At 42.3% G+C, this 26908-nt stretch overlaps 1 protein-coding gene across 3 annotated transcripts in view; it reads right to left on the reverse strand.

The window, feature by feature from the left end:
- Positions 1-26908, reverse strand: part of LOC146317510 (ephrin type-A receptor 3-like) — a 123921-nt gene that overhangs the window by 61037 nt on the left and 35976 nt on the right. For all 3 annotated transcript variants that reach the window (XM_084731943.1, XM_084731942.1, XM_084731941.1), the window contains one exon: positions 387-542. In XM_084731943.1, coding sequence (XP_084588069.1) covers positions 387-542 — 156 coding nt within the window. The remainder of the gene's footprint in view (positions 1-386; positions 543-26908) is intronic.

The following is a 26908-nucleotide window of genomic DNA, read 5'->3' on the forward strand; positions in this document are numbered from 1 at the left end:
CAGTGTTCTCATCTGTGGATCCTAACCACACAGATGACAGACGTGGATGTGTGTGCGTTGTATGCATGTGTCTCCAGTGTTGTGTAAACCAATAACAGCTGAGGAAGAAGAAAATGCATTGACGGATTATAGATAGAAAAATAAATAAATGTAAAGCAGCCATGCAATGTAAATTCCTCCAGGAATACATTGCATACTAATTATATGAAACGCATCCAGTCAGTGTTACTTATTTTCCATGTTATGGTATGACAAACAGCCAAATGCAAATTTTTGACTGCAACGAATAAACAATATGGTATGAAATTGTCTTCCAACTGTATGACTGTATTTGAAGCTAATAACGTGCGTGTGTTTGAGTTTTTGCCAGTGTTTGCGTCACTCACGTGTGCAGGCCATGGAGCGTGGGTCGGTCTCGGCGCGGTAGAATCCCTTCTCGCAAACGCACTCGACGGCCTGCTCCTGCGGGGACGAGCTGTGAGGGGGACATTTGGTGCAGTAGGCATCTGTGGCTGAGGCTTTGTAGGTCCCAGGTCTGCACGCTGGACAGAGGAGACAGATAAACACGAGGTTAGAGGCTTTGACAAGTCGACCACACATGATGCAGATTTGACTCAATGATTATTAATCATAAAGACGAGCATTGCAGAATGGACAGGGTTGTGGACAGGGTTTTAAAAAGCTCCACCCAAAAAAACAATCAATATTTGTTTTTATTCCATATTGAGAATATTTTTAATGATTTACTTTGCCACTGAACAGCCTTTTCTGATATCACTCTCGCCAAACCAACCAAACTCTATAGGTGAAATCAGTCATTTTACCCTGCAGAACAATGGAGCTGCTGGTCTACTGCTGCCTCAATCTGTTAGTTTGTTTGTGTTATTGTGTGACCTTGGTGAATCCAAACTATCTTTTTAAAACACTGAATTCACACAACAATAAAAACAAACTAACAGATCGAGGCAGTGGTAGGCCAGCAACTCCCATTTTCTGCAAGGTAAAATTACTGATTTTGCCTATAGAGTTTGGTTAATTTGGAGAGAGTGATATTTAGCTTATAGATACGACGGTTTCCCATCAGAAATGGCTGTCTGACGGCAAAGTAAAGTGGGAAAAATATTCTAAATGTAGTACTGATGTTGTTTTTCTTTTCTTTTTTGTTACTGACCCCGTCCACAGAAGTGCATTGCTCCAAACTGGGGGCATGCCAACCAATTTCTACTGTGGGTTACATACTGACTATCTACAAGTACCTCATACAACCCCAGATTAAAAAATCTGAACTATCTCTATAAAAAAACAGTTTATTTTAATCTTTTCTGTTACATTTTATGATGAAGTGTTGCTGGAGTTTTGACCCTTTAAGACTGTTTTTCCTTTAGGATTACATCCCTTTTCTCTGAACTGCTTTTATAGGATAATTCCAGTTTATTACATCTTGGATATTATTTTTGTAGATTAAGTCTGTCAGTTATGATAACATTACGCTCGTCAGAGTAACTGCTGAGCTCTGGGAACACAGCGGCAGTGATAAAAAGTATTCAACAAATATGTGGAGTTAGATGATCAGACAGTTTTTAAACTGACCTCCAGAGTAGCCGGTGCTTAACTGGAAAATAATTTCACCATTTTGCTTCTTCCAAACTGCCTGTGTCCAACTTTAATTTAGTGTTCCCACCACAGTTGTGGAAGCACACACCCTTCCTGTGCAATGAGGGAATTTTACAAACTTTTCAGGCGCGTTCACTTTCAGTTTTACCTTTAACTAAATGGGTTTGAATAATCTGTTGGCTCATTTACAAACTTTAGGATTGAAGTTCCCGGATCTCAACTTGGTGATTAAAGTGATATCATAACAGATAGAAAGAATTATTTTAGGTTTTACAGTTATGAACCAGATTTATCTTTTAAGGCTGTGTGAAAATTAGGGCTGCAACTTATGATTATTTTCACTGTTGATTAATACATTAATTAGTTGTTCTTCCTTAAATGTCTTGTTTTGGCAACAGCTTAAAGATATTCAGTTTACTTTCATAAAGGACTGAAGAAACCAGACAATGTTCATATTAGAGAAGCTGAAAAAAGAGAATTTAGACATTTATTTCTTAAGAAATTACTCAAATCAATATATCATTCATTAATAAAATGATTATCAAAGTAGCTGGTGTTCAATATAATAGTTGACAACTAATTTAATCATCAGTTAAATGTTGCTGCTCTTGTGAAAGTTGAGGAGAGTCTAAAGAAGAGCAGAGACGCAAAAAGGTAGAAAATGTTCAAAAAACCCACAACGACATGGGGATTTGTGCAACAACAGAGGTATAGATAGATACTGATAGGTCATAAGATGTGCCGCGCAGCACCCACGGCAAAGAACAGGAAAACAAAGTTTGATCTAATATATTGTGACATTCAGTCTACGTGAGATCCTTTTACATCAGGCTGAAGGCCCGTATAACCACAGGGCCGTACAGTACAATAACACAGTGCAACAGCAGATCAACTGTCATTCCTGTTATATAAGCTTTAGATCTTCAGGCAACCCGGGGAACAAAAATACACAATCGCATTCGCAGCAATAATCACAATAACATAATATGACTATTGCTGCGACTGTTACACTGGCTGCATATTAGTCATTATGTGGAGTCGTAAACCTGGGGAGGGAAAACCGTGCTGCGGCTCAACAGGAGCAGCCTGCTGAAATAGATTGGGGACCTGAATGATTTCCCTTTTGCATCCTAGGCAGTAAAATGGAATTCCTGACTTTCCCTTTGGTAATCTGAATATAGATTACGCATGTGTTTATTTATACATTCATAGGCCTGGCATTCCCATCCTTGCAAGCTTTTTCTGCCACGGTGGTAAACAGTATTACGGTGTACAAAACCCCATGTAAAGAAAATGAGGGTGTCTCAAATGCAATTCGATAGATGCCCTCCCCTGTGTGTGTGTGTGTGTGTGTGTGTTTGTGTGTGTGTGTGTGTATGCATATAAGCGTGTGTTTGTGTGTGAATAGGTTGGATCAATGATGGGCGAGAATCCGCCAGGTGCTGATTGCATGTTCGTGTGTGCGAGAAGGTGTTAAGTATGCGGGGTGTGAGTGTGTGTGTTCGCTTGCTGATTGCTTGTGCTGGTGGTGAAGGTCACGAATTTAATCAAGCTACACGTCAGTCGTCCCAGAAAGGCTGTAAATTATCACACACTGACACACACACACACACACACACACACGCTCACAGGTACACACGCTTGTTCACTTACAGTTTTTTTTCGATCGCTAACATTCACTGGTCAAAACTGAAATGTGATTGTCAAAACTCTTCACACAGTCTGAGAGGTGGAAGTCTGTGTGGAACAAACTGTGAATAATTCTTTATTGCTTTTGTGACAAAATCCATGAACTCTTTTCTCATTCGTACTCCACCACCTGCAAAATACTGCACGTCTGCTCTGCTTTTCAAATGTTAACACGTATTCAAAACTGTTAAAGATACTTTCAAAACTGAATGATGGCAAAGTTTCTGCTGTAACCATATTAAAGATATTGAAACTAGTTTGTAGAAAATCTGAATATTTACAATAAAATGAAACAATTATTCCAAACACAGCTGAAAGGTCAGGCGCCCTGTTTGTCACAGTCTCGTTACAAATCAGACAAAAGAGGACAGTAGGCCAACGCTGTAACAACAAAAGTCTAGAAAAGTCAAAATTTGAAGGAAAATGACTTAAGTTTTACTTTTCTTCTTTAGATAAACTTCAATCTGAGTTTTAGGAACACAGAAATGAAAAGATTTATGTTTATCCAAAGAAGAAAAGTGAGTTATCTCAAAGAAAAGATTATAGGTCGGCAAAACTTTTATTTTATTTCAAAACTTAAGAGTTTGAGTTTGATTCAAAACTCAAGTGAAGGCAGCTGCTTTTAAATGACATATTTTCTCAGCTTTTTAAAAGAGGTTATAATATACATATTGTTGATGTTTTGAGCCCTTGAATTTCTGGAACTTTTTACATTTTTTATAAGTAAATTACTACATGCAAATATACAGAAAAAAATTAAGGATACTGAATAATGATTCAGGCTCGTTCCATATATTTTAGTACAGTTGATAAAGTTAAAACATGTTATTCTAATTCTACAATGAAACACTGATTATGTGAAAAATCACTCAAACCTCAAAGATAAAAGTTTGTTTTAGTTCAGCGTCTTATGAGTGACAGTATATGTTTTCTGAAGAGGACTGTTGTCAGTGTTTCTGTCCTCTGAGCTGATTTTGAGACGTGTATGATGGACACGTTGTGGTGGTTTGAGTCAGTTTTGTCCAACATGCATGTTGGTAATGCAGGCTGTATGAAGAGTTTTTTTTTTTTAAAGCGGCCTCAGTATTGGCCGATGCTTGTTAGCAATTGAATAAAAGTGTAACCTGCAGACAGAGGAATGTGAAAGTGGCCTAAAAGTAGTGTGATTTCTCACTGTGGAGGTAAGTTCTTCCACCTGGACGCTGTGCTCGCTCGCATACAGACAGTATTTTTAGGCAAATCATTCATCATAGGGGAGCAAAGTCCACTAGCACAATCCCCAGAAGACCTGAGAGAACGCTGGAAAAGGTGTGTGTGTGTGTGTGTGTGTGTGTGTGTGTGTGTGTGTGTAGGTGTGAAAAACGGAAAGAAAGAACGAACGAACGAAAGGAAAGAAAAGGAGTGATAATTCTCAAAGGGTTTCTGCTCTCTTTCCTCCTTCCTGTCAGCTTCCAAGGTAATGGGTGCCTATGTGCCGTGCTGGTGATTGTGTGTGTGTGTGTGTGTGTGTGTGTGTGTGTGTGTGTGTGTGTGTGTGTGTGTGTGTGTGTGTGTGTGTGTGTGTGTGTGTGTGTTCCTGTTGGCTGGGCTGTGGGAGCAGGGTGGAAAAGCAGCTTTTCTCCGGGGACGTTTCATCCGGAGAGTCCTGGCTCCGGGCGCTGGCCAGCCACACAGGCACAAAGGACCCCGGCGCTAGAGGACAGACAGGGCGCCCCATGCCAGGCCTGGCGTCCGAACAACCGCCTAATCAAAGACTTTCTGCAAGAATGGCGGCTTGGCTGCTTCGAGTGGAGCTTCCTTGTCCTGATCTGCTGTTCTCTGCTCTGCTTTTCCACCTCGTTCTCACTCCAGTTCTTCTTTCTTTCCCCTCTCTCCCACTTTACTTGCTTCTTTTTTTTTTCCTCGAGCTTCTCCCCGTGTCTGCCCCATGGGAAATGTGTTACTTGACTTGGTTCCCTTATGATTAATGATTTACCATAGATATGAAAAAGGGACAAGAAGGCTGAGGCAGTAAGACAGAGCTCACATAAACACACACACACACACACACACACACACAAAGCAGACACAGTGAGGGGTGCAAAAGTTTTGTCACAAAAACTATGTTGTAGAACTATGAGCAAACTCCAAATTTGCTTCAAAGTAAGAGTTGACAATGCTGTTCAGAATACAGGCTGTGTGTGTGTGTGTGTGTGTGTGTGTGTGTGTGTGTGTGTGTGTGTGTGTGTGTGTGTGTGTGTGTGTGTTTCTTCTAAAGACAAAGAGTGGCCTCAGATCCAGTGTCTTATTAAATATTCATCTGGTCACCAGAGAGACTTAGTGTATTTATGCCAATCGATAGCTCTTAGATATGATATAGTACTGCTACTCAAGACACACCCTCAGTCACCACGCACTGATTGAGAAGGGAACAGCTCGACTGTTTCCTTTGGGAAAACACTCTATGAGCTGATTGAGATCTGTTTCTATTCTATTTCAATATTATTCTTCTCTTTTTCGGGCTGCAGCTACTTGAATTGATTATGAAATGTTCGAAAATAATTAAATAAGCCTATTGCATTTTCCCCAAACCACAAGAATATGTCTTTCAAAAGCAAATCAATATATTTGTATTAACAATGGGTCACTTTGGGACTTTTTAACATCTCCTAACTCATTGTTTAAGTGTACGGCTCACGACTTTACAGTTTCGATTCCGTCTCTGCAGCTGCAGCAGCCAGTTGTAGTCAGCTAAAAAAAGTTCTGATAAAACTAACTATATGCCACCTGCCTACTAGCAGACAAAGTTAACTAGACAAAGTGGAGCATTTAGTAGCTACATTGGCAAGTATTGTGTTTAAAGGCTCTTCCTTACAGTGAACAAACATCCTATTTAGGCTGCGATTATTACGGCTTAATGTCTCAAGTCCCATTTGTCAACATTCACTACTAACATGTCCTGGTTTTCACCATAATCAAAATAATAATTAGAATATTATACTTGTTTTCAGTGCTTACATAGAAGTTTATTATGTTCTGTCCACTCATTATAACCTAATCCAATACAGAAACGTAAATAATGCACCATGCGTCTGAATTCAGCACTGATGTGTCCTCGTCAAGGCTGTTGCTAACCCATGAGTCATAGGTTGTGACACTTGGGGCTGCCAGTATGCTAATGGTTAGCCGTCATGCTAAAGAAAAAGTTGGCCATGAGGCTTACTTCTTCTCTGCAACAAAAAAGTTGAAATGCCGGAAAAAAAAAAAAAAAAAAAAGAAAGGAAGAAAAATCTGTATAATGCTTTTGCTTGTTTTACCAGCAGGGTACAGGAATATAAAATGCACAGCATTCTTACTTAGACTCATATAAAACAAAGAAAATAAGCAAATCACATTGTAGAAGCTGCAATTGTGAAGGTTAAATGATTTAAAAGAATAAAACAATCATCTAAATAACTTTCTGTTGATTGACAACTCAAATTGTTTTGTGTAGCATGAAATGAATGTGACCTACAATGAAAAGCCTCCACAGACAAAGAAAACTAAGTGCACTGTCAGTCTCTTATACACACACAGGTACTTTCACACACACAGCTTTAACAGTTAATTTAAATGACACTCTTACGGGGTCATGTGTAAGTACAGAGCTGAGACACTAGCGCTAAAGATAGAAACTAGAATGCTCTGCTTTAGTTAACAGCGCGATGTATGCTGAGATGATTGACATTTCTGTGTGTAAATGGTTACCTTGTGCTACAATAAGGTTTGAGAGTCGCTTGTGTGGGTGACAGAAGCTCCTGACTGCACCGGAAGAGTTCAGGAAACACATTCAGTCAAACATTCAGACGCACAGGGAGAAACACAAACCCGATATCTCCCAGTCAGAGTCATTACATTCTAATTACATTCAGGCGGGCGGCTGTGTACGTACGCAGAATCACATCAGCTGCACTTTTCTGAATCAGACGCTTCCTCTGCCTGGCTGGGAGCCTCCTCCTCTCTCCTGCACTTTTCTTTTCGAATGTTGCCGCTAGTTTAACTGTTAATTGCTCTGTTCTCCTGCTTTCTGTCGCACTCGCTTCAAGTCAAACATTGGCTCCCCGCCGGCTTTACCATAAAGGGCAGAAAGAGGAGAAAACTCACTGTGTGTGTGTGTGTGTGTGTGTGTGTGTGTGTGTGTGTTGGGAGGGTGTGTGTGTGCATGTGTGTGTTCTTTTGAGAGGGAAGTTGTGTAAAGCTTGCTGGCCCACGGGAGATGAGCTCCATAATGGTCACCATGGCAACAGGCTTTCAAGATGGAACCCTTCTAGTACCCCTCGAGTGCCACAGCTCCTGGAGCACAGAGCAGCCTGTCTGTCTGTCTGTCTACGTGTGTGTGTGTGTGTGTGTGTCTGTGTGTGTGTGTGTGTGTGTGTGTGTGTGTGTTTGTGTGTGTTTGTAGGCTACCCAGGCGTTAGTTGAGGCCAGCTACTTAAAAATTGATACATCAAGCGTCAGTGGAGAAATCTGACGAGATTGAATCTGACGTCCTCTACGGCCACCGGGGTCGCATCTGTGTGTGTGTGTGTGTGTGTGTGTGTTTGTGTGTGTTTGGGCTCATGTGTACATACCCGTGAAACATGCTTTCAGTAGGACTGACATGTTTTCATGCTAAACAAACATAGTGTTAAAAAGTGAAAGAAAAACTTTGCACCCTATATGTGAAGCAACGCACATCAAGGTGTGAAGAAACGATTCAACGCCTGCTGGTGCGTCATAATATCACAAATGTTAATGAAAACATGTCATTTCAATTAATGGATTCACTCTGCATTAGTGTGTGTGTGAAGCTGCAGAAGAACATGACACGTGACATTATTAATTCAGAGCATGTCTGTGTAGTCAACAATTTACCTTGTTGATAAGTGGAAGGAAGGTGTGTGTGTGTGTGTGTGTGTGTGTGTGTGTGTGTGTGTGTGTGTGTGTGTGTGTGTGTGTGTGTGTGTGTGTGGTAAGGAGGAGGTTTGTGTGGAATAGAGATGTCAGCATCAAAGTCCAGCCCCCTATTGAGATCCTCGAATCTATAATCGGAGCTCATAACAACCTTTAACGCTGTAATATTCACCATTACTACTAATCCTGTGAAACACACACACACACACACACACACACACACACACACTTCCTGAGCATGTTTGTACAGTACACCTGTTTTTTCTCTTTCTGATCTGAGGATTTAGTATCATATCTATTTTTGGGCTGCAATGATTATTTTCATTGTTGATTAATCTTTTGATTATTTTTGTGATTAATTTAATTGTTGTTTGGTTATAAAATGGAAGAAAATGTTGAGAAATCTCGGTCGGTGTTTCCCCAAAGCCCAGGATGACGTCCTCGCATGTCTTGTGTTGCCCACAGCACAAAAATATTCAGTTTGCTGCCACAGAGGGATCAAGAAACCATTGTCTTTAAGTTGCAGTAAGTGATTTTGGAGAGAGAGAGTTGATTGTTGAGTCTCGTTCACAGGTCGTCAAATACGTTTTGGGAATGAGACTTTCTAAAACCTCTCAGATCACTCGAATTACATTATGGAGAAAGGTTAACATAGAACTTTTGCCTAATGATGCCAAGAATAAAAGAAAACCCAGCTTTAAGTGACATCATCACCATTACAGCAATGTTGCAAAGACAGTGAGTTCATTGCAGCCATATATACAGTAACTCACAGAGATCCACAAAAACACTAAAAAAAAATACACAAAATGTCAAATTTTCCCTAATACTAAACATTTTTGTGTCATTTTCCATTGATCACGAAGAGAACACATATATAATAGTCACCAGACTCCACTGCTCCAGACTAACATGTAGGCATGGATTATTTTGAGTAACACAAAGAGACATTATTATTATCTCAGCAGTGAGAAAATGAGAGCTGAGCTAAAGATAAGTAAGTCATCTTAGCATATGTTGAGCCAAATCTGGATTTAATAATAATTAAAACAAAAAACTGTTATTTTGATCAACTGTAAAATGCCCATTAGTGACAGTAATTGCTGGTCCGGTTCATCCTAATTATCAGATCATGTCAAGTATAATGCAGTGCTTAATTAGAAGTGAAACACATGTGAATGTTATAATGATTCCCCAAACTGTCAGTTGCAAACATAATTTGCATTACAGAGCTACTTATTGTGTTTGTGTGTCTCTGCCAGTTTGCAGTGCAATATGTTTAAAATGAAAGACTATCTGCTGGGGATATTTGCACAGTCTTTAGTGCCTGAACTGGGCAGGTGCTCACCGGACACTTTGGATATTTGCCCGGCAGCATTCTGGGACGCAGCGCGACGTAAATCCACCTGAACTAACTTCACGAGTGATCCCAGTATTTGAGACTAAATATTGTCATGTTTGACTGTGATCTAAGCCAGAAATGAATTGTTTTAGTATTTCACCTCCAGAATTGCTTTACAGGCATGAAGGAAAAGGCTCTGAAACAATATTTATATCAGATACGGAAGCTATGGAACCTACCGGTGCCTGAAGTAATAAAGGGATTTACAAGGATTTAAGTGCATAATTGGAGTAAATAAACAAACATGACATCAAAATCATAAAAGCATATGATGAAAGTTTGTCTAAGCTTTTGTTGCTTGTTGTAGAGAGAAAACAATCCTTCTGACCAGAGCACATGTTGAAATAACCTGTAATTATCAGTCAATACATTTATTTTCTAATGCATTTGTTTCTAATGACAGAAAGGAAATAGTCCCACATGTCATATTTAATCAGAACTATAGTTAGTCTTTGAGTAGTACTAGTTTCCAGTATCATAAAGACTCGGGGCTGACTTGCTGCGTTGCTCGCTCTGCGGCCACAGCGCCCTTAATGCCCCGCCTGCACTGCCCAACCTCATTTCACCGTTGCCTCCTCTGCCTCTTTCCTGTCAGTACAGTTTTTAGACACCAGTTTCTTTTGTCGAGATTCTGATTGGGCAACAACAAGTGGTGGGTTTGATTTTAGCCTGGTATAAACCGCTGGAAAACCACTGTGTTCATCACTCCTCAAAATCTCTATGTCAACATAATCTGTGAGGAGTGATGAAGTCGAGCCCAGACGCCAAACTATCTATGTTCTGCTGCTGCAATAAACATTGCTGGGTTGAAATTATGTGGCTATGTTCTGCTTGTTCTCGAAGTGTTTAGGGGCCACAAACACACCAAAATCCTAGGGCCGTCTCTGTCAACCACTACAGTTACAACACGACAAATAAAGCTATGACGTATTCTTAAAACAAAGACTCCCTGCTAGACTTTTGTTGGAGAAACTTTTATTGGACGAAGACGAGGCAGGATCAGATGGCTGCAGAGCGGACACGAGATATGAGCTGTGTCGAGACAGGAGACGCACGCCTCCGTGATTGACACCTCAGGACAGACCCTTACTGTGTTTACAGCATCTTATTACTTCTGTGACCCAAACACACACATGCACACGCACATGGTCAGACCGGATATGAAATGGTTTGTGATGTCCAGTACATGAAGCACATGAGTACACTCAGGCTTCTTTCTGATCTACTCTCTGTCCTCTGGATACCAGCCAATTACTGAGAGCGGCCAAGGGGAACTACGGGATGAAGCTCTCCCCCTCTTCCTCATTCTGTCCATCTCTGTCTTTCTCCACGTCTGTCTCTCTGTTTGCCCTTCTGCCTGTCTGTGTCTATTTCTCTGTCTCTGTCCTCTCTGTCTGTCTTGCTCCTTTTTCTGACCATCTCTATTTTATTCTCTCTATTTGTGTGTGTGTGTGCGCGCATGTGTGTGAGTCTGCCTTTGTATGTGTGTTTTATTTCCCAGCGGGCTGTCTGTCATACGTTGACCCTGACCTTCTCCAGAGCTCCTGCACAAATATTTACTCTCTCGCTGACAGGCACACACACACACACACACACACACACACAAACCTCTCCTTAAAAAAATCAGAGGGAAAGAACACAAGAGCTCAATTTCAGTGCAATTAAAATACACATCTACACACAGACACACACACTTTGCTAGTGGTAACCCAAGCTGATGGCTCACTAATTTTGAGCCAGGATGATTATCCTGCAGTCTAAAAACAGATTAAATAGATACCAGGTGCATGTGTGTTTCTGTGTGAAAGGGGTCATGGGCGAGGGACAGAGAGCAGGAGGAAGAGAAGAAGAGGAGAGAGAGAGGGAGAGAGAGCATGACAGGCCTATAGATGGAGTCTGCTGGGAGTTTGGTTCACCGTCTGAATAAGTTATTCCTCTGTCTGTCTGTTGTGCTATCAAGATAAAAGGCCAGAGGAACACAAAGGTTCACCTTCTCCTTTTAAACAGAGCCAGGAAGGCCAGTACACACACGCGCAAAACACAACACACACACACAGAAAAAAACTTAAAGGGATAGTTGGGGTTATTTGAAGCAGGGTTGTATGAGGTAGTTGTTGATAGTCGGTGTTTTAGCTGCAGCTGGTGGCAGTCAGCACAACCCCAGTTTAGAGAAACAGCAGGACAGAAACTAAGCAATGAACTGCTGTGGACAGCCTGTGTAAGTGTACGCGAGATCAGGGCTCGAAATGTACCTGCAACTGTTCCAAACTCTACTTTTACCTGTCCGAGACTCAACAATCAGTGTCCAAAAAGTTCTTGTTTCACTTCATTGACTCACTCTGGTCTGCAATGGATGTTCTGTTAGTTGTTCTCTGCACATGTATATAAACAAAAATTGAACTCACGCTCGGTAATACAGTCAGTTTTCCTTACACTTTAAACCGTCGGTTGAGTTACTGTTTCTTGTTTATATCCAATCACAGAACCAGTCTGCTATCATCTGTCCATTTGTATACAGATATCTCTTTGTAGAGATTAGTTTATTAGTTTAATCAATAAATGCATCACAAATTAAAACCTGCTTTATTATGTACAGCGATTCCAATTTACATAAACATTTTAAGCATGTCTCAGAGTAACCACTTTATTTCAAATACCACGACAGTATGTAATATCATGTATATTCTATGATGCATAAATATAATCGCTTTGTTTGTAATGACAAGTTTCTCCGCTGTCCCAGAATTGTCCCAGACACTGTAACATTGCTTCCCAGGTGCAATTTTTATTTATTTGTCCTGGGACAAAGGGACATCCTTAATTTGGAGCACTGTATATATTATATTTTAAATATACTGCTTTACTTTATCTGATAGGAAATCACCATTATAAAATCCAGATATTGCTTTCTCGCGCTTAACCAGACTCCATTAACAAAACCACTAATTTGACTTAGCAACCAGCAACTCCCATATTTTGCAGGGTAAAATTACTGATTTTGTCAATGGAGTTTGGTTACTTTGCATAGAGCGATATCTGGCTTATATAACAGCTGTTTCCTTTTGGAAAAGGCTGCCTTATGTCGAGGTAAAGTAGTGTAAATAAATCTAAATATAGCGTACACTTAAAGTGATATTTTATAAGTGGCTAAAATACATTTTGTTTCTGACCCTGTCCACAGCAGTACATTGTTTGGTTCCTCCACCAGTACTTCTGCTGCTTCTGCAAACTGGAGGCATGTCGACCGCCATCTACTGAAGGTAATACACTGACTATCGACCAAAACCTCACCACACTTCAAACTATCCCTTTAAATCTGCATACACAGATTTAAACCTCCACTGTAACCACACACATATTCTCTGTCCCCCGGCGCACACGTAGCTTAAACATCTTACATAAAACCAAACCCACAGAGCTTTAACACACCATAAACACACATACACACATCTTATCTCCCCAGATACACTCAAGACACATATACACCACGGCAGTAAACGTGCCCACATCGGCCGGCCCCGTGACCGGCAGAGAGTGTGTAGGACGAGTGCACCTCCTTTCCTCACCCACGTTATTTTCAGTTCATCACTCTCAATAATTCATTCTCTCAGGCGGAGGAGGAAAGGAGAGCCCCGTGCCGTTTTCTCTGTGTCAGTCTCTCTCTCACACACACACACACACACACACACACGCTCACGCAGATGTACCTGTCAAGTGTAGGCCATATTCTCGCTGTCTTTAATCTGTGGGTGGGCAGTGGTCGACTTTGTCAGCCAAACTCGCAGCAAATCGATGGCAGCAGGAAAATCTGCACTCGCATGTTTTATTCTCATTCGCAGGAGAGGATCACAGAGAATTCATAGTCAGTGCTTTATAAAAAAAAAATAAAAAAAAATGAACAAACAAAAAGGCATAACATGAAAAGAGTGATTGAGATCGCTGCTGCCTCGCTGGTTTGTAACTGTATGCATTGTTGGGTACACATCCCTGTCAACTCGTATTCATGTATGTTTGTGTCCTCAAGTGCCCTCCTCCACCTGACAGATGCAGTATTACCTTGTTAGGAATGAAGTATTTGCCTTAACACCTCCTTGACACACCGACTCCTATTCAGCGCCAGTGCAGGAAGTCAAGGGTGTCACATACAAAAGAGCCCCATCTTGGGGAAATTGCCGCCGCGTGTTCCTTTTGTGCTCTCCGTAATAAAATCTGCACCATTCAGGACCACGGGAGCTTTTCATCTGACAAATAAATATCGACAAACCAATTAGATCTATGGGCCGATTTGGTTAAGAAGCAGCCTTGAAAGGTAATAACACTCGCAGACCTCAATGATGTCCTTTGAACATAGCAGTGGATAAAGCCGGGTGGCTAAACACTGTGGAGAAAGAGGATCTTAGTAGCATCTGACATCAAGGTTATGATTTATTCTGCTATTTTTGGGCTCATCTATTCTCAGCTTCATTTAAATCTTTTGTAATTTGTTTAGTTGTAACTGAGACAAAGTTATCCTCTTGTTCTCCATTAATAATGCATTATAAGCTTTTGCACATTCCTGAGTAGAATTAGCTAAATCAGCTACATCTGGTTTTCAAAAAAGTAAGGGTTTGCAAAGTTTGTCATGTTGAGGTTCTCCCCTCAGACAAAATCAAGGAAACCACATTACATGTTAGCAAACTGGTTCCTTAAATTAGCAACAGGCAGTTCATTTTTTCACTGTGCTCACAAATGTACATACGACTATCACTGGGCGACCCTGTTACTGAAAAAAAGTTTGAAACGTGATGATTCTCTGGCAAATTCTGGAGTTCAGGAGTGTTTTTCCTATAATTTCTGTGGATTTATGGGCGATTATTCTTGATAGACAATAATGACATATTCTAAAAGTGAAACTCAAGCTGAATGTAAAAGTTGGAGCAATCTTTTTGTGTGATTTTTGTCTTTTTTTTAAATTCAGTGGTCCGTCTCTAAAGAAAGACTGAGAGCTGCTGCTCAGGGACAGACTTTCTGCAGCGCGGCACACACCTACTGAGCCGAGGAACGAGTGGGAGGACGACGGCCGGTGGTGCCAGAAAGATTTTCATGTCTAACACGGCGAATTAAGGATTTATTTTGAGCAAACCAGAGCTGGGGATTGTTGGAACAGAGGAAAGATTAACAAAGGTGGTTTTGGTGAGGTTTATTTTGTCTCTCAGTTGATGAATTGTGTTTTATGAGGAGTTGACAAGAACTTTAACTTGTCTTAGTAAAAGAGATACACTTGAATCCAGAAGGCGTACAGTTGTATTTTTCCATTTTATACAGGTGTAAGAACATTTCCTTTCTTTACATTGTGTGAGTTAATTTTGATTTATTGGACGTAGCGAACATACAGAGTACATTTAATGCAGCGAACTTGCACACATCTCCCAGCTGTAATTCCAGGAGGGGTATACGCACCTGCATGAATATATTGCCTGTGTCTGAGCTAATGGTGGCCGGGTTAAAAATTTTAACATATCACCCAAGTATCACGCCTGTGTGTTTACTGAGTTATGACTCTGCGAGGGAGTGTGATTACCGACGCCACCGCTGCAGCTCTGAATCAGCAGGCCAAACTACAATAACCTGCTTCAGAACACCAGCATGCACTTGTCCCTTTCATCGGACGCAGTATCTTTGCTTCTTGTCTCTTGAGAAAACCAAATCATCACCAGTACAAAGAGCTTGCTTGCAGGTGTATTTAGTAACTAATACAAGGTGTCAGTTCAAGCCTGCAGCCTCTGTATAAATTTTCCATCTATCACTGTGATACTGCAGCAGTTGGTCTGAACGGTCATTTAAACATGAAACATAATCTGTCACATCTCTCGCCGGGTTCTGTGTAACCACTCTTTGTTCTGGCCGACGCTGGAGCTAAAAAGTCTATTTGAATTTTCTGAATGGTTCCTCTTGGCTGTAGAACAATGGCGCAGCTGTACCGCATACAAAAGCAGCAACAAATTGGACTTCGACCGCGGCTGCATCTGCACGTCGTGTTTGGAGCTGAGCAATAACGCCTGTGCTCTGCCGGCCCAATCAGTCTGACAGGCTGATCGTACATCTGGAAGCCATCCATAAAGTAAAAAGAGAGAGGAGGAGGGGGGTGTAAGGGGAAGGGGTCAATGGCTGACTTCCTGTTCCTGTGTTTCCTGTTCTGCAGAATCACCGGCTGCCTTCATGCCTCCTCTGGTCTCTGTTAAACACACATGCACCTTTAGAAACCTTTAGATCTTAAGTGGAGCAAACTCAACACTCATTCAGCACTATAGAAATGTGAAAATTAATAACTTTCCCATGAGCTCACACATGTTTATCCCTCGCTAGAGCTAAAACAGCATATGGAAAGCAGCCAATTAATGGCAACTGCACCCAAAGGAGCCAAACTCTCCCCTCTACACCTCTCTCCTCTCACTCTGTCTCTGTCTGCAGGGAATAGTCCTATATAAGGACGTGAGGAGTCGAAACATGCATTAACAGTTTCTCAGTCCTTGGCCTGCTTTTCCTCCTTTTCTCTACGGGTTTGTTCGCACAGCTCAACCCACTGCACCAGACTCAGCTGTGCTATATGAGGTCCTGTCTCCCAGAAGCTGCCTCCATGTCCTCCGGTTTCGTTAAGCGGTGCAAAAACACGTCTTGGTGCTAAGGTGGCTTTTGGCAACTCAGCTTGTGTCTGGCGAGTGATCCGCCATGACGGGCGAGGAGCTGTTCTCCGTGTGAATAGACATTATCTGGGTCAGTGCTGTGTGGGTATGTAGACGCGGACTATGGTGTGCAGAGGATATAGCCAGCGCCTAAGCCTTTGTGATTTTGTGTGTCATTTATTCCAACACAAAAGAGAGGAGATGAGAAAGAGGGAGAGGGACAGGGGATGGAGTTTAGGAGGGACATGTGAGAGAGAGGAGATAAAGGCGAATAAAGGGGAAAAAAAATGAGGGGAAAGGTGGCTGTCATTATCCAAATAAATGAAAAGCGAAGTCGAGACGGACAGGTCGGGCGGCAAAAAGACACACTCCCACAGCCTAGAGGTGCACAGAGACGTCATTATATGTATCTGTATCTGTTCAACCAACAAAATGATCAGTTTCTGTATCTGTGTTTAGATAGAAGAATAGAGGAGGGAGTAGTTCATACAGAAAGCCACGTTAAATGTTTTATTTTCATCCAAATAATTGAAAAGTGAGGTTAGACGAACAAGTCAAGTGTTAGAAAGACACACTCCCACAGACTAGAGGTGCACAGAGACATCATTATTTGTATCTGTATCCGTTCAACCGACAAAATGATCTGTTTCTGTATCTGTATTTGGACTAGACTGGACTGGGAGTGGTTTAAACTGAGCAAATGTTATCAGCTAAAATTCATTGACAGTGCAGCTGTTGTGCTTACAAAGCATATTCTGTCTTTCTTACACAGTACTTTTCATCTCTCTCTTTCTCACTTTTTATTTTTAGTTAAACTAAGTAAAAAAAAGAAACTGAAATTGAAAGATTCTGTTTTGCATTGGAATTAGAAAAGATGAGTTTATAGACATGTTCATCAGTTGAAGGGAATAATCTTTGCACGGCTTTACACTGAATTTGTAATTGATTGATTAAGGTTGATGCAACTTTTTTAACAATGTCGAGTCAGCATGAATTGTCATTAAGAATTTAAAATGATTAATCCATAATGAAATGATCCCTATCTCTGTGCTGAATAAGGAATCTAAAATGTAAACTAAAAACAAGAAAACAACTGTGTTTTCTATCTTATTAATGACTAATTGATTGTTACCAATGTCAACTCTTCGGTAAGGAAAATACACAAAATTTGCAACCCAAATGCCGAGGCAATCATGGAGCTGACTGTGTCTGAATAATAACATTCATGCAGAGGAAATATCTGTTTTCATCTCATTAATTGTGCTTTCCTGAATAATGTACTACCAACAGATGACTGGCCTTTACTCTGCCCGTATATCCGTTTGTCCTTTTAAGAACATCTGGTTAGTAATAACACCCTGCTGCCTGACACTTCAACAGCTTAATGCCCTAATGCCTGCAGCGGTGTTCATACACACACACACACACACACACACACACACACACACGTTGCGTGGACTGTATACACACAAAAATCTCTTGACTTGCTGTCTAAATCCTTCTGTTAGCCGCCCACTCCCTTCCTACCCACACCTTCATGCTCTCGAGCTCCCTGAGCTGCCACTAAGAGAAGAGCAAAGAAATGAGACAACTGTGTGTGTGTGTGTGTGTGTGTGTGTGTGTGCGTGTGCGTGTGCGTGTGTGTGCGTGTGCGTGTGTACATACTACATGCAGAAGGGAGCCCTTGACCTTCAGAAGTCTGTATGTGATCAACATAAAAATGCTCACTTTACTGACTGCCTCGACCGTCCACATCTCACACACACACACACACACACACACACACACACACACACACACACACACACACACACACACACACACACACACACACACACACACACACACACACACACACACACACACACACACACACTCTTGTGCTGTGAGGACAGAGGCAGAGATCGAGCTCTGTGTTGGAGAGGCAATAAAGAAAGGCAGGCTCCCTACTGAGCTTTAGACACACACACCTACACACACCTACACACACACACACACATTCAGCCCTCTGTAAATGAGCTCAATCTCTTTCACAGGTGTGAAGATTAGCCTTTTCCTACATCTGTTCCCAGTTCAAACCTTTCATTACGAACAGAGGCAGCAATCCTCTTATGAGATATAAAGTGTAAAAGTCTATTGTGGGTGTGTGTGTGTCTGTGTGCGTCTGTAGTTTTGCCCCAGAGTGGTCATAGTCTTTTCTTTCATTAAGTGCATCTTGACGGAGCTCTCGCAGCATATGTATCGTATAACTTTCACTCTATCTGTGCAGAATGTATGTTTCCTAGCAGAGAACAAACAAAGGCTGAGACTGTAAATCCTTTCCGGCTGCTCTGCGGTCGGAGCCAGGTCTGATCAACTGAGCGGCGAGCCTTTGATCGCCACTCGTCACCGGGCGGACAGAAAGCCGAATTCCCCTTCACAGGTCGGGCAGTGTTTTCCAAAAATATCAAATGCGGCTTTTTTTTTTCCTTCTCCTGAGAAGGACATTGTACAGAACTTAGTTATCCCTCCCAAACGTGGTGATCTCATGGTTGTGGTCAAAGGGACTAAAGCATTGTGATGTTTTCCTGGCTTTAAGGGTTACCTGGCTATGACTTAAAGGAAGTGTTCAACAGTGGAGCTATTTTGTGGTGAAAGCGGTTCATTGGTCCACCTGACACTTCTATGTATCGTCCTTTGCTGGAAGTTGCCAGATACTGTCTGTAAGCACAAATTATGGTTTTGAACTTTGTATAGGCACGATTATTCCAAACCTGGCAACCTCACTGTAACAAGACTTCAGCAAGTCACCGCAGCCGGCCAAGAAATACTCAGGCACAGCTACTAAAGCTAAGCTAACAGGCTATAGGTGGCACCAAAAGCTGTATCAGACTTTTCATCAGACTCTCAGCCAAAAACTGAATAGTGGTGGCCTTTTCTTTTGAATTTATTTTAAACCCTTCCACCTCATCAGGGCTTCGCTTCTTGACTCACACATGAAACGGTTCAATTCACGAGCAGACAGTCACTGTTTCATCCATTTCTTCTGACTTATTTTTACTCCACTCAAAAATGTGTTTTTCTTTTATTTATGTCCCCTGAAATGTCTGACCTTGACTGTAGTGACTTATATTTGTGAAAAGTTTCTCACATTACTACTGAAGGGGGAGATGTCTGTGCACTCAATCTAAGATTCAAACGCTAAATTTGGTACATAAAAAATTTCCAAGCCAATCACTGACGAATATGCAAATGCAGCCGAAGAAACCTGAAACCACCAGTGCAGAGCTGACTGTCAGCACAGAGAGTGATAGTTAGCTTTAGCTGTGTCAGCCACTGCTAGTTACAAGGTAGCAAGCTAACAAAAATATAAACCAAAAAAAGATGCTAACTACACTTACCATTCTGATATGTCTGTATTAAGTCATCAACTTTAGTACACAACAGACTTGTCATACCAGTCAGGGTCTGACTGAGGCTCAAAATGTATGGTGTTTGCATGGCGGCTCTTTCACCAGTGCGTCACTGTGCATGACGCCAGATCCAGAATTTCTCAGTGAGGGAGAGAAAACCTGGCGTAATTCTCTAGGCTAACATGAGGTTCACTGAACCTCTGAGACTGACTTCACTGAAGCCCTGTTTTATACACATTCCCGCACGATTGCTCAAGTAAACTCTGTTCAACCCCTCTTTGGTCTAATCTAATTAACCATAATCGATACAAATCAAAATCACACAAAATAGAATTGTTGTGTCACATTGTGAAAACAATGTCAAAATGTGGGACTACTCCTTTAACACAGAGACATGAGATTGATATCGATCTTCTTATCCAATTCTCAGACGGTGCAAATACTGCATTTCTTTCAAATATTATTTCAGGTCATGTAGCAGTCCAGAAACCAGCTGTGTCTGCCTCCACAGCTGAACACAGAGCTGACAAGACAATCCACAGCGGATCGGATGCACATTGGACTTGTTCCTCAGTGATTTACACTTTGGTTTCTGTCCAATTTGAGAAGTGAAAAGAGCAGCGGGAGAGCTGAGTGGAATCAGTGCACGGGCACAGTGTGACTTTGAAAAGTTCCCCTCGTAAACTCGCTTCGTACTGGCGGCATCAAACAGACAAATGAATAAGAAGAAAAGAGGGAAGGAGCAGACCGTTACGACAGGTATAGCCGACGGACAGACAGACAGACAGACAGACAGACAGACATGTCATGCTGACCTATATTACTTTTGCCCGCTGAGAAAGAGGGAGAGGAGATGAGAGCAAGAGAACTTGTGTCGAGGTGACAGGTGTCTGTCCTTCTCCACTCCGTCTCCTCCATCTCTCAGGCATCTGAGGCAGTAATTGGTGCTGTCAGACACACAGAGGAGGACAGAACACACACACACAAACACACACCTCGTCACAGCCGCGCACACATACACATACACACTCCTGCCCTTCAGCATGTACCCCTAGGGCTTAAGGCAGGAGAGGTTTGAGGCGAGAATTCACTACATTCTCTACCAGCTGTGAGACAGAGAGAGGAGCAGAGGAGTGTGAGGAGGAGATGGAGGGGGTGGAGGAAACAGAGAGAGGCAGCAGAAGAGTGTGAGGTGGAGGTGGAGGGGGAAGAGGAAACAGAGGCGGACAGAGACAGAGAGGAAAAGAAAGCAAGAAAGAGCGAGCGAGGCGGGGGGGCTCGGGCTGCACAGACAGAGGCCTCTGCATGGGGCGGAGAGAGATGGAGGAGGACTGACGAGGCTGTGCAAATGTATGTGACAGAGAGGCAGGGAGAGAGAGAGAGAGAGAGAGAGAGAAAGTATGTGCTGGAATAAGAGTCAGGGGGAGAGAGATTATGCAACTCCAGCGGTGACGGAGCAGATGAGTGGGATTTCATGTGATTGAGCAGCAGAGCCGCGGCCACTGGAGCAGCGGTTGTAAGAGCACGCCACAGTACACAGAAAACCAAAGGTCAGTGGAATAACACAAAACCAAACCAAAACCTAACATTTATCGATCCTACAGTGCTAACAAGTCCTGTCTGAGTAGCAAAAGTCTGATTCAGCTCAATCCTCTGTGCCATAGAGCACCTTTATCAAAAACACAGTGAGCCATGCTATTGCACTGTTTGCTGTTTTACCTTATTTGCAACAAACATGAGCCCAGTTTTAATTCACACCGTCCTGTCAGGTTAAATACTCATTAGAGCACCAAATACGTAGTAATGTGAAGTAAATTACTGTTACTTTCTTCAACAGGTGTCAGAGAACTTATGATTTCCTTGAAACAAACTGATATGTAATTACATGTCCCGGGAAAGTGCCTTGAAAAGACCGAGGAATCTGGTTGTTATAGTATAAAAGACGAAACATAGTTCATGGAATACAAGTACACTTTCACAGTTTAATGCAATCGTTCCCTGTTGTAACCTTAAGAATCTCTTAAGTCTTTGCACACCAGGTCAATTGAACATGTGTAAATTACAGGCAGTTCAAAGCTCCCCTGGAAATCAGCGACTGTGTGTGAGCTCTGCAGAGCTATGTAACTTCTTTGTATATAATTTCTGTGTTCTTTCTTTGAAACACAAGATGTGTTACTTTCAGTCAAGGTCCTAGGAAATAAAGACATTACTAGGACTCCCTGCTAATAGTCCACACAGGAGTTTTAGTTGCCCACGTTTTCACTTATTCCGTAAATGCAGGAAAAGAAAAAACAACTCAAACTCCAACTGGAAGCTGCACCTTGCTTGCTGCAACACAAACTTTTTTTCTTGTAGCACGAAGGTCACCAGCACACTGTTGCTAAGTGCGCTGCGGCTGCCATCGGCCTGTTAGCTCAGTTTGCAATCCCGTTAACAGCTGGTTGATTATAAAAATCTTTAGTCAGGGGCCGCCTTACAAGTAACAGAATCTACAAAATGAAGCCTCACCTAAATCACTCAAAGGAAGAATATGCTGGATTTTTCGGCTGTTGTATGTAAGCACGCAGCGACAGCATTGGATGCTACGTTCAGAGTCTTGATCTCACAACCTGTGCACTGGCTGATGCCTAGAAATGAAATGAAATGTCCTGAACAAAGCAAAATCATAAAAAAAACAAAAAACAAAACAAAAACTATATATTTGTGACTTGTTTTTCCAGACTTCTAGTATCTTCAGTAGCAGTGAATGGATTTCAGAGCCACAGGGAGGTTAGGTAAGTCATAAAGTATTGAAGACATTTGTTGGACATTTGTTGCCAATAAGAAAAAACAAAGTAATGCCAGCCATATTTTTATTGTTGCCTTAAGAAAATACTATAATAATCACATTATGATAACTTGTTATGACATCACTGTCAAGACAAATGGTAGCTTCCATCACAACAACACAACTAGTTGGTGTTTGTGTTTCAAAATGTGGACCACATTTCCCATAAACCACATTATTTTCTCTTACATTGTCAGTTACTTGTTTGTGCTGTTTACAGTGGAATAATAGAGGTCCTCTCTGTATGAACAGCATCCCTTTTCCCAATTCACCAGATTTAATCTAATCCAGCGTCCAACATTAACAACATCCAAACACACACAAACATTTAAACACACTTTGCTCCTCACTTTAGGGAATAAGAGCTGAGTGTGGGGTGGGAAAATAGAAAAAGAGAAAGATGAACCCGTGATCTATAAATGTTTAACGAGTGCAGACAGAGGAGATGAGGGGCTGTGAGGAGAAGGAAGAGGAGGAGGAGGGAGACAGAAAGAAAAATGGTGAGGTGAAAAAGGAAGACAATATCGGAAAGGATGGGTGAGGAGCAAAAATGGGGGGAAGAGAGGTGGAGAACAGTCCCATTATAGAAGCAGACACCAGAGCGAGGTTAGAAAATAGCAGAGAGGAGGGGAAAGAGCCAGAGATTGAGGGAAAAAAAGGCTGTAATTGGAGGTGTCTGGTGTTTGTCTAACACAGAGAGGCTAGTAATGATTCCATTAGCGCCTCACACCGAGACAGGGACACAGAGAGAGGGAGAGACGGGGGGGACACAAAGCCAGAGACAGAGAGGGAGAGAATGGGAGTCGCGGGGAGAGAGGAGACAAAAAGAGGAGGCTATAGAGGCCAAAATGCTATCAGAAGACTCACATGGAACAAGAAAACAATGAGCATCAGAGCAGCTAAATGGTACAAAAAAGCAGAAAACAACCACACACAAAAAGAACAAGAGACGGCGAATTCAAGGCGTCCATTAAAAGGCTTGTTCACCTGCACGATGATGATAATTACAAATGCCCCTCCAGTCCTTTCCCTGGCTCCATCTCCCCCGCCTCACCCCTTCATCTCTTTGTGTGACAGCAAACGCGAGAGGGTGATTTAAATGCATTAGCGGAGTGTGTTTTCCCTATGGAAGACCTGCAGACTGTGTCAGGGCAGGAACCTTTTGTTTGGAGCTGACGGCGAGTGCTGAGAGGACTCTTTAAAAGCCTGGCCCTTGTTCTCTCAGGGACACATTAAAGCGCAACGCACCGGGTTGTTGTACTTCTCTGTGTCCTCTCATGTCTTTGTTAAAAGCAGGCTGATTACAGATGCAGTTACATTAGTTGGCTAAGTGAAATTTTGACGAGGTAAGGGAGGCACGTGCCGGCGAAACGGTGCGGCAGGCACCGGTGTCACTTTAACAAAAGAAAGCTGGTTTTTCGGGGTGTGAATTTGGCAGGATTTCACAGGCAACAAACAAACGTGTGATATGTTAGGCTGACATACGTGGGACAGCAAATTCTCTCGCTGTGTGAGGAGGGAATTTCATTGCTATGCAAATCTTTCCCAAGATCCCACAAAAATGTTTTTCCTAATACTGAGTAGGTGGCGCAGACAACCCTGCGGCAGAGAAGCTTCAAATCCACCACAAAGGAATTAAAATCTATTAGAAAATGCTTGTTGATTGTTTCCAGAATAATTGCAACACCAGAAAATATGCCTTGAAATGAGCTGGAACCAGAAAGCTGGCTTTCTGTGTTGTGTTGCAATCACTGGACACCTGTTTGGCCTTCATGCACACCAGAGGTGGAGGAGGTATTTATTTTTTTATCAACTTTTTACTTCTACTCCTTACATTTTCCACACAGGAAATAGCCTGACATCAGACTGAATTATCAACTTGTTTCCCTTCAGTTCCATATTCAGTCTTTTTTTATATATATTTTTGGGGCTTTATAGGACAGCTGGGGATATGACAGGAAAGGGGGAGTGATAGAGAGGAAATGAGACACTGCAAAGGGCCGTAGGTGGCCGCTGCAGAGGACTCACAGCCTCACACTGGTGTGTTGCCAGGCCAACATACTTTGTTTTTACCCCCTGCTTTGTGAGTGAGTGTGTGAGGGGTGGTTACGTCACTTAAGTCAGCCGTATAGCGTTTAGATCAGCTGCCACAGAGAAGAATTAAGAAGTACATGTAATGTTACTACGGCATCCACACATACTCGTCTTGGCAGAGTTGGTCCACACTGTGAGTCGGACCTGCTGAGCCTGAAGCTGCAGGTAAACAAACGCAATCAGATGTCTGATCACGTTTTCTGTATGGTCGCACTCGTAGCTGCTCATTAGCTTGCTCTGTTGTTGCATTAACACATGACGGGAACTTTTAATTTCTTTTCCATGGCAGCAAACACACACATGTAGTATCTATGTTACTGCAACCCGGGCGGATATGTATACACTTATCTTCTTCAGCTGACTTAAAATAGCCCTGAGAGCAGCATCTATAGCGGTCACCACTGGTGTTGTTACTCCTCTTGGGTTCAGCCGCACAGCTTGACAAGCCTTGATATCAACTTTCCAATCAGCACCCCTCGGCACTGATTGGCTAATCACTAGCCCCCCCCCCTCACAGCGCTCACTGGTCTTTTTTGCCAGACCAAAGAATCAATCAGCTCAGTGGTGTGAGCAGTTTCAAAGCCTTGGACCCAGCAAATTAAATTCTGGTATCATGACAACTCAATTCCCTCCTGTGCTGCAAACTCTGGACACCTGTTTTGCCTTCACACACACACGCACACACACACACACACACGAGCACATGCATCCACATCTGTGTTGACCATAACTTATTAGACGAGGGACACATATATTTCCCGACCTGTGACCTCAGACTGTCAATAAGAGTCCATCATTACCTCAACACACGCATGCACCGACACACATACACACAACATGCTGTTACTAAGTTAAAACCGGCTTGTTAAATGCGCTTACATGGCTTTATTTATTCTCTGTGGAGTGATAAGACTCAGGGAGCAGACTGATGAGGTCATGGAGATCACTGAGGTCAGCGGGTTTGCTGCGTCAGACTGACTTTAAATAAAGTTTCTCCACACTGAATGTGACACAGGCCTACGCGCTGTAGGTAGTGAAATCACTTGAAAGCCTGTCAGTGAGATCACCTGTCAAATAACCGCCGCGCGTCATTTTACAAGACAGACATGCTCAACAGTCTGCGTTTCATGATTGAGATGCAGCCAGAGTTCTGCCACAATCTGTGCACATTACCAGCCTGCAAACTGCAGAGTGCAGCTTCTGTTCTTATTCACTCGTCTCTAAGGCCCGACTGCCAAGTTTTCTGGGCGTCTTGGCTGCCGCTACTCGAAAACAACTGAAATTGCATTATGTGCACCGATTTCCAAGTTTGCAGTGATGAATATCTATGATTCCATTTTCTTTTCTGTGGAGGGAGAGGGCCCGTGGGGACAGGTGACGGCGTGAGACTAATACATCTCGCGCACTCAGACGCATGCACACACGTACATGCTGCGCACACACACACCATCTGTGGAGTTTTACGATTCAATAATCCGCTTCCTAAGGCATACCTACAACACAAACACACATCAATAAGCATTTTCTCACACACACTCGCACCTCTCCCCACTACTCAGCAGGGAAAATGAGATATACGGCTCTGACAAACACACACACTCGAGAGGGGGAAAAAAAAGAAGTAGAGGAGATGCCTCAAAGCAACTCCTACCCTTTTCTCTGCGAGAACTGTCCTCGCAGTCTAGGGAACTGTATAAAAGTCATAACACCCACGCTGACACACACATACACTCACAGAGTAACCCAAATACACCGAGTCATTGGCATTCCATCCTGAGTTTCACAGCAGAAGTCACAGAGTGCCGGAGTGCTGTGCTGTGCACACGCCGCGCAGATGCACACTCACACATATTTACACATCACATATTCACGTCGTAGAGAGCAGAGTGGATATGATTGCTCTGTTTTGTTTATGAGGGCACTTTGTAAGCTGTGGAGAACTCGCATGTCATACTTTGACAGGTTTGTTACCTTTCTGAAGGCCGACCTGCATGAGACCTGCTGTGCATACAGTGATGTAGAACAACAGAACAACAGAACGTGTGATATTATGTTTTGTGATATTATACGATTCCCAGAAACACTATCGTGATATCGTGATACATGCAAAGATTTGTGGCGGTGGTTCATTCCAGCCATCTCCAAGAGATTTCATTACACACAACTAATATGCAAAAAAAAAAAAAAAAAAAGATTGTCTTTTTTAACTTTTATGCATATGATGGTGTGTTCTTTATACTGTGACCGTTTCTCTAAAATTACATTTAAAAAATAGCAATACATCACCTTCCTTACAGTATATCACAATATATTGAAT

The sequence above is a fragment of the Lutjanus erythropterus genome, chromosome 12 (assembly GCF_056507025.1).
Source record: "Lutjanus erythropterus isolate fLutEry1 chromosome 12, fLutEry1.hap2, whole genome shotgun sequence".
Taxonomy (NCBI): Eukaryota; Metazoa; Chordata; class Actinopteri; order Lutjaniformes; family Lutjanidae; genus Lutjanus; species Lutjanus erythropterus.